Source organism: Formica exsecta, unplaced genomic scaffold, assembly GCF_003651465.1.
Source record: "Formica exsecta isolate Colony F162 unplaced genomic scaffold, ASM365146v1 scaffold667, whole genome shotgun sequence".
Lineage (NCBI taxonomy): Eukaryota > Metazoa > Arthropoda > Insecta > Hymenoptera > Formicidae > Formica > Formica exsecta.
In genome coordinates, this window is record NW_021853430.1 from 97,382 (window position 1) to 106,553 (window position 9,172).

At 40.4% G+C, this 9,172-nt stretch overlaps 2 protein-coding genes across 2 annotated transcripts in view; both read left to right on the forward strand.

Moving 5' to 3' along the window:
- Nucleotides 1–1,570: 1,570 nt before the first annotated feature.
- LOC115243017 lies at nucleotides 1,571–5,518 on the forward strand. Its single transcript, XM_029819666.1, has 2 exons — nucleotides 1,571–1,894; nucleotides 5,244–5,518. The coding sequence occupies exon 2, from the start codon at nucleotides 5,249–5,251 to the stop codon at nucleotides 5,471–5,473; it is 225 nt and encodes a 74-aa protein (XP_029675526.1). The 5' UTR covers nucleotides 1,571–1,894; nucleotides 5,244–5,248; the 3' UTR covers nucleotides 5,474–5,518.
- Nucleotides 5,519–8,124: 2,606 nt separating this feature from the next.
- The window catches only part of LOC115243015, a 112,074-nt gene continuing 111,026 nt past the window's right edge, over nucleotides 8,125–9,172 (forward strand). The window contains exon 1 of the mRNA XM_029819660.1: nucleotides 8,125–8,678. Within this exon, the coding sequence (XP_029675520.1) occupies nucleotides 8,404–8,678 (275 nt within the window). The 5' untranslated portion in view covers nucleotides 8,125–8,403. The remainder of the gene's footprint in view (nucleotides 8,679–9,172) is intronic.

Sequence of the window (9,172 nt, forward strand, 5' to 3'; positions counted from 1 at the left end):
GGGGGGGTTCGAAAAACGCAGGGACCAATTTATCGAAAAGTATATATTTCCTATTTATACGTAGATATTTTTTCTCTATAATTCTTGCAGTGGCATTTATCATAAGTATAAAAAAAAAAAGATATCTATATTACATCATCGGTTATCCAAGACTCTTGTTTAAGTACTCTGACGGCATTTCGTGGCTAACGTAACCGAGGAGTTTCATGCATAATCATGCGCGGTTCCTCCATATACATATACGGGAAGAAGTCCCAAGAACATATGTATCGATCGGGATGGATACCTTTATGTTTGCGCCGAGCAAACGCCGGTTGCCCCATGTTAGATAACGAAGATAAAAATGATGAGATGGTCTCTTTGGCAAGTGCTCAAAGTACCGATCAAAGTTTCGTCGTCGAGCGCAAAATAGCCGATGATGTAGGGATTATCTGAATGACTCGTGTCGGAAATATTGTGTACTGTGCGCACTCCGAGTCACGTATATACGATATCACGAGATTATCTGACTATGCAAATATAGACGGGGGGAGAAGGGGGCAATACAATAAAGGGGGTGACGAAGTTTTATGGTTTCTCTAGTCAGTTTCTTAAGCACTTTTCATTTAATGAAGAGAACAATATTAAAAATTATCTACCTTGCAAAAAGATAAAACTATATAAGTGCTTTGATGCTTTTAAAATTATACAGGGTGCGGCATTTAAATTGACACATCTAAATATCATAAAAACAAAGCATTTTATAAAAAAAATGTTTTAGACAAAAGCATTAGATATTAGATAAGATTATCGAAAACTAAGTGTTTTACGAGATATTTTATATTTTATATATTTTATATCAAAATATGTTAGATTAAGATATAAAATAACTCGAAAAATACTTAATGAAAAAATATTTTATTATAGTGTTTTGAAAAGGCCTCAAGAAGGGCTATAAGAATATGCAATAAAAAATAAGGGTTTCCATTAACTAAAATAAAGTTGACCTTGAATTGACCTTCAGAAACATCAAATTAAAAATAAATAATGCTCTTCTCTTCCTCCCTCAAAAGCAAACAACTTTTGTCTCAGACATTTTTTTATAAAATGCTTTATTTTTATGATATTTAGATGTGTCAATTTAAATGCCGCATCCTGTATAATTATTTTTATAAAAACAAATGCGAAAACAAATTTTATAAGTCCACAAAAATCTGTCTTCCTTTCTTTGAAAATTGTCGTCCTTACGAGTATCTTAAATTTGACCTAATTTAAGACGGCTGCGATCGTCCTAAATAAGCGAGAGACATGATTTTCGCTGAGTATGCAAATTTTGTTAAAATAAATTACGTCGAAATTGAATAATAGGGGCATTATGTTAACGATATCAGTTTTCGAGTTTTGTTATACCACTTGAGTAAGATAAGTCGGCAAACGAAACGCGTCACATACGAAAGTAGGACAGATTTCAAAAATTTCAAGGATGAGCGAGGGGAGAGACGGGACAAAACGATGCTCGCGTAGCGGGGTTCGCGTTTCAACAGTCGCGGTGGGTGTTTGAGCTTTTTCGTACATCGTCGAAAAACCATCAACCGAGCCGGGTCGATGCAGCGCCGGCGCTGCGGAATGCGCGGCCAACGAAGACGACGAGCGACCCCACCATTCACCATCCACCGTGTACCGTCCGAACGATCGCGTCGACGTACAAGTTGCGCGACGGAGAGGAGGTGCCTCGCCTCTCCTCTCCACCCCTGTCCTCTCCTGTCCACGGTTTCGTTGCACCTCGTCGTCGTGTTCCGCAGAACGCTACGCGCCGCGCACGGAATCGCTGTGGAAGGTCGCGCGTTCACCAGCTAGAATAATCGACGTCCGAGCTCGGCGAACGAGCTGCAGCGACCAAACACGAGTCGATCAGGTGAGTGACGATCAAAAATTCGCGTCGACTATGTCCTGGGAACTTGGAGAACCGTTTAATTCCGATAGATCTATAGAGATAATTTTGGGCAACGGCTGGAATGATATGGTAATTGAATCGCGCGAGAAATCATTTACTCTCTCTCTCTTTTGTAGACTTCGATGTATCTTGTCGGAATATATTTTTTCATGTTCACCGTAGTATATTTGCTTCATGCCATAGGAACGAATATTTTTCACTAGGCTAGATCACATTCGGCTCTCGCATTCTACGGTTGACAGATCGATTGAACGTGGTTTTGACATTTAACGACTTATTGATCTATTCCCGCTGAAACCATTATATAGCGAATAAGCACGACGATGATTATCGGCTATCATCACTTATCAGTTAAAGCTGAAATGCTTTTGTAACTATTGGAATATTTTTATTATTTCGTTTTTCTTTTTTAAAATATTTGTTACTTTTGCAGATGGTATAACTACAAAAATCGTAAAGACATCAATCGCGATCTTAATTCTTTGGATGTCTAGAAAAAAATTTTAATTTTCTAGATATCTCGAGTCGCTCTCAAGTTGTTATAATTGTCATGGTAAACTTATCAATTGTCAATTAATCAATAATTTATGCGGGGAAACTTAGGTTTGCTGTTAGCGAATTAAGATTATCGCGTGACAACTAGGACGGTTGGACGGATGGACGGTTCGAATAACGATTGGACTCTTCGAGGTAGAATCGCGTATTCTAGAAAGTTTCTCTCTCTTTTTCTCGAAGAAATTTTATTCTCAAAGCTGTCGATATTGGAAATAATTATCGAATTATTATCGAGTTATCGAGACGCCGAAATAATTCAACAATCGAGAGATAAATCTCTGTTATTATATTTCTTTCCTTTTTTTTAAAACGTGTGTGATCGAAAAAAGATATTGTTTAATAAATACATAAATATAATCTTATGAATCTTACAGACATATTAATTGCAAATTGAAATTGGCATTTTTATATTATTTATTTTAATTGGCTCTTTATTAACGTTTTTATATGTATAATGCTTTTCTTAAAAACGAAAAATCAATCTTCGACATCGACTCTACGATTTCATATTCTACACATGTAAATCCGTGATGATATTTTTGAATATGTACGCAGATATATAACGTTTACTGATATTTTGTTCGTGCCAATGACTCGTAACCTTTGTTGCGTGCACCAAGTAAAGCTCATTCAATCAAGTAGCGCGTGCAGGTCTAAGGACGGCCTCGAGCAACGACCAGGATTTAGGGCACGGAATCTCTCGACATGCGTGTATGTACACGCGTACATATACTTACACGCGAAAATACCCAAGTTCGCGATGATATGTTTACGCATTTGTTCCGCAAACGTAAAACGAGTGCGTAATTAATTTATTCAAAATAGAAATAATCTTGATGAATGAAGAGAAAATATTGTATTCAGTGATAAACGATGCTAATTTCTCTCTGCGGGAAATCTCTTTTCCAAAGAGCAATATACAGAAAAATTGTAGTAAATCTTAATAAAAATCTTCGAGAGTAGATTATCCTAAAATATAAAAGCCGAAAGATCTTTGGTTGCTTTTTTCCATATGTTGATTTTTTCCTTACGTATTTGAAAAAAAAAGAGAAGGAAAGAAAGCGTAGAGAAATGTGTAGTATCTCTGGAGATTCATATCGAATCGATCAAAATTGTATTTAATTGCATTTGCAGCTGCGACCTAGCATGGTTCGTATGACGAGATGTGCGTTTACTGCTATTAGAGATGCGTGACATCACGATCGCGTAATGCAGATGACAGTCGGTTGTATACGAAGAGAAAAAGAGAGAGAGAGAGAGAGAAAGGAGATATAAACAAATAAAATCTTCATAGAAATTTAATGGATATTCAGACAGGCTTGTCATAAACGAGTTGTAAAACTGTGCTGGTCAAAGTTAACCGATTATTTGTAGAGGCAATTTTTTTTTCTTTTTAGAAAGAGAGAGAGAATTACAGTTAAGCTTCTCAGCTGACACCAATGAATTCTTAAAAAAAAAAAACGCTTGTAGAGAGCGATATTATGGTATTTCAGTTCGTAAGAAAACGGATAGAAGAAAAAGGCGGTATCGAGAGTGACACGGCCGTGTATATATGATGTCAGCCCGCACATCATCGAACGAAAAGTAGGTCTAGGGAATCAGCTGGTTGAAAGAGACGCATGCGCCAACCGAGACGCCCACCGAGCAGTGATGCCAGTTTTGAGACGCTGCCACAGCCACAGCGTGTGGAGGGGATAACTCACACAAGCGTGAACCGTGTACGTGTAATGCGCAGAACGCTCTGCGCATTACATGTACACGGTTCACGCTTGTGTGAGTTATCCCCTCCACACGCTGTGGCTGTGGCAGAGTCTCAGAATTGGCATCTCTGCCACCGAGCGATCGCGCGCTCCTGGAAACACAGCGGTTTCGTAACAGTATAATAAACAGAGCCGTATAATATAGGGAGCAATACATGACGTTGACTCACATTTCTTTCGACATGCGACATGCGTATTATCAATTCGAAACAAGAAACATATTTTTTCTTTTTTCACTTACAATTAGACGCAGATGAGAATTAATGAAGCATATATTGTTATGTAAAAATTGAGAAAAATTGAGTTTGTTTTTGAAAATATTATTCTTCTTCGAAATTAAGAATTATATGCCGTCCCGTAAGAACGAGATTATATTCGTAACATATGTGCGTTAGAGACGACCATGACCGAATAGACGCAAATAAACATAATCAAGGCTAATACGGCATTTACGCAAAGAGATCCGCGGATTTTCCTTTCCGCTGGTCGGAGTTCATCGCGGAATAATTGCAATTGTGGAGATTTATCGTCAGAATAATCGCTCGCATCAAAGTCGTACCGCTCGCGTAGGCGGACTTGTTGGATTCAACGTTTTACATAAATCATGAATGAAAATATGTGGATAAAGATACACGAAATATTTAAAAATAATTAAAAACAATTTTTGTTTCCTTAACAAATTTATAAATCTATAATATTTAATTAGTAGCGTTTTATACTTATAATTAGAAATCCTTCCGTTCTTTGAATTGGCAATGATATGGTCGAGAGCTCAGACTTGAGTTTTGTTAACCGAAACGTAACGATATAGCGTTATATAACGTACATATTTCGTTTTGGCTTTTATCAAAGTAGTATGCCACGACAAATGATGGCTTTCTCGAGCGTTAACGATCTCATTCTCCAAGTTCCATCTGTGACGGACAAAGTACCGCGAGAGCGCTTCACCTCCAATCTTTCTCTCACCTTTTATCGCTTTGCCTATCGCATAACAGCGGACATGAAGTACTCGCCGCAGCAGCAACAGCAGAAGCAGAGGAAGTCGGAGAGCAGCGACGCCGCATCCATGGACGCGACGTCGCCGTCCGTTGTCCAGGAGCAACGCAAGACCTCGTCGACGTCGTCGTCGACGCGGGCCACCGTTTGCCGTTCGCCGTCCACCGGCATGTTCGCCTGGATGCGGGTGTTCCGGCTGGCGTCGATGCTGCACCAGGTCGGCTGCTAAGGTTCCCTCCGCGAGCGCGGGGCCTGCGAGGGAGAAACAGAGAGAGAGAGAATTTAATAGAAAAAGATACCGACACAAAATAATATTGAATAGATTGCTTTAAATAGTTTAAAAAAATAATCCTTTTAAAAAATAATTCTTTTATTAAATAGTCCTTTTAAAAAAAAATAAATAATTAATATCGTGCAACAGCGGGTGAAATGCGCGTAGCGCACAGGCAGTCCTGTTTCGTCCCCCTTCGCGCGTCGCGATTTATATATATATATATATATATATACATATATATATTTATACACGGCCAAGTCGTTAATAAATCGTAGGTACGCGGCCGATGTTGTAGCTCGATAATAGTGCGTTACGCGAATGGCGAGTCGTAGAGATCCGATTCGCCGCGTAGAAGATGTCGTAAACTGGGCCGCGCCCCCGGGTAGCACCGCCATCCTGGCGCGAGTAGGGGTATTTTTCGAAAAGAGGCGCTCTCTTTCTTGAATGGGCGATTTATTTATAGAGTACTTCCTCGTCTCTTATGAGAGTATTACGTTTATCCCGCGATTCACTCCTTTGAATACTTTAGAGTCACGAGAAGAATCTAATTATTATTCCATCCCATATATTTCCACGTGTTTGTCTCGCGTGTGAAATTTTTATTTTAGTCACAATACAAGGGGATGTATAATCTAACGACTAATTTAAGTCGTTTACCCTCTCTTGCAGGAATTTGGCGCGGCCCGAGTCACACGCGCAGCCGCACGCAGAGCAGAATGTATGTCTCGCGAGTAACTTCGTATATTTTTTGTACATATATGAATCGATTAAGGAGAGAGAGATGCGAAATTCTAGCAGCTTTACAAATGATTCGATAGGGAGAGAGGGGCTGCGCTTCGACAAAAAGGATGTGACGTTACTCACGAAACATCAACCGCAATTAGGCGATTAATGGACCGATCGGTGGGTCCTTACTTAACGTAAACCTCGTAATAATCGGAGGTGGATTCGTCGCTTAGAGGGTGATCTCCCCTTCCGGACAGAAAAACGCTCGTTATTTTACGAGCGTCGAATACACGTCTGCCATAGTGATGTTGACCTGTAGTCGAATTATATAATATACGAATGTTACAGCGTCGCGACACACGTCTCTGCGAACAGCTGATCGGCGTTTGATTTTTCGATCTGTCATCCCGCGATCCTCCCCGTTGAGTTTCTCTCGTCCCCCGTTGTTCAATCGATGACCGATTACCGTACATCAGGATGCGCACCGTGGATTCTATTTTTATATAGCATGTATACACAAACGACGAGATGTGCCATATTTTTTTTTTTTCGCGAAGCGACATCACTTGCTTCGTCATAAGCGAGAGAAAAATGGTGAGACCCGGTTGACAAGGTGCGCCCCCTTGCCCCCTCTTCCCTTCCCCCGATTCGCCCTATTGTCCCCTCGAGTCCGCGAGGAAGTTACGCGACTTCCTCTAGGGTGTCTGCGATTACGTCCGATTCCGACTCCCCCGTTGATTGTCTCGTCACGTTCAACGCCGAGCTCTATCGATGTTATATCTCGTTGATCGTTACATGAATATATTTTATGATTGCGCAGATTCACTAATAAATTAAATATTTGCTTTAACTCGTGTCCCGGTCCCGGTTGCTTTTCCCCTCATCTTCAAACATTTCCAATATCTCGTTCACAAATATACAGCATGCAAATAATATAACAAGCAATATAAAATTATGAAAAAAAGGGTTACATATAATTATGATAAATAATTGTTAGATATGAAGATTAAGTATATCATATATGATTTACTGAGCCAGCGCTCATTCGCCGATAATTTCCTTGATTACAACTCTTTTTTTTTGTTATTAACTCTAAAGAGTATACTTTTCAAGCAATGAAAAAATTAACGACACAATCGAAAGTTTAAATAAATAAGTTTATTTTATTAATTTAAATAAGTAATAAAGAATTGAAAAATATGTGTGAAAATTAATCCAATTTTAATCGGTGTAATTAAAAATCAAATATATATACGGTTGATATATGAAATATGATATATGAACTTATATGGAAATTGCGTGAATATATAAGGTATATAATCCTATTTAATAGAAAAAGATACCGACACAAAATAATATTGAATAGATTGCTTTAAATAGTTTAAAAAAATAATCCTTTTAAAAAATAATTCTTTTATTAAATAGTCCTTTTAAAAAAAAAATGTGTCATACGCTAACGCCCTCGATAAATACTGTGGTTAAAATATAAAACACTAAACCAAGTAAGTACCGATGGTAAATGGCAGAAATATAAACCTTTTTTATAATTGTATTTTTATATAAAAATTTAAATTGAAATAGTATAGAGAAAGAGAGATATTACATACAATATCATTTTTACAATTACTTTTTCGCTCTAAAATAAAGGATAATTTATTATCATTTTAATTATACGAATGGCGTGGGCAAATCATTTTGAATCGAAGTCCACACAGCCAGCGGACCGCGCGACCTGCCTTATCTGTCAAGTTACTCACGAATCTCCGTGGGGGGGCGGCAGCCGCGTGACCAAAGTCGGGCGACGCTTGCGCGGGAGGAGAGACGATCGGTCGCGCGCGCATGCAGTCCTTCGTCTTTCCTCGCGCATCCCGGTATCGCGATCAAACGCTTTTCCCGGTGTCCCGGTATCGCAGAGAGGAGCGCGCGAGCGCGCCCCACGGATCGTGACACGGCGAATGAGTTTTCATGGGGAAAAGATTCGATTACGCGCGCGCGAAAGAAGAGAGATCGGATCTGTCACTCGGCGCCGAGACTCGAACGAGAGTCGACGAGAATTCCGCGGCAAACTTCACGCGCGTGTGCGAACGAACGTTAGCACTGGTCGACCGCAGCCGGTCCGGCCGCTCGCATTAGTTATCAGTCGGTGATCTGAATGAGACATGCGGCGACCCTTGACCCGTCATCTGTCCGAGGGTGGCGGCAGCGGCGGCGGTGCCACGGCCGACAGCGGTGGTTGCGTCGGCAGTGCCGGTAGACGACAACAACAACGTTCATCCGTGAAGGAGGGCGGCGACGAGCGCGGATACACCTGGACCTGTCGCGATTACAGCCATCACTTGTCGTTCGGCGACCTCCTCAAGGCCCCTACGACCCCGGCTGAGTGCCGTGGCCGCGCGACCATCTCCCCGGAGCCCCGGAGCGTCGCGATCCACAGGTAGGGTGCTTAACCCCGTTACCTTTTGCCCCCCTTTTCCGCTTCCCCTACATCTCTCTCTCTCTCTCTCTTCGTTCTTTCGCTATCAGGTGTTTGTCGCCGTTCTATGCATATATTGATATATTCGATGGTGCTGTACGTATGTATGTACATTCCATATTTGGAAAATCGCACGATTCGAAATTTGACCTGAAGCTAATTTCCGATAATATCGCTGACGTCGCTATTAGAAAGCCTCGCCCCATTACGAGATCGCCATTGTGGTTTATTAATGTATTGCGCTACGTATATCTCGAGTCGAACGCTTCCGGCGTTATTATTCTCTCCCTTGAAGGCCGAGTAAATACTTTTTATACGAATGAATGAGATTCAATCGCTACGATCAACATTACTCGTATAGGTGTCGTTACGACAAGGTTACAAGCGTGTTGTTATTGAAACTCTTTCACATCTCACAGATTATTTACTAAAAGATATACATATATATATATATA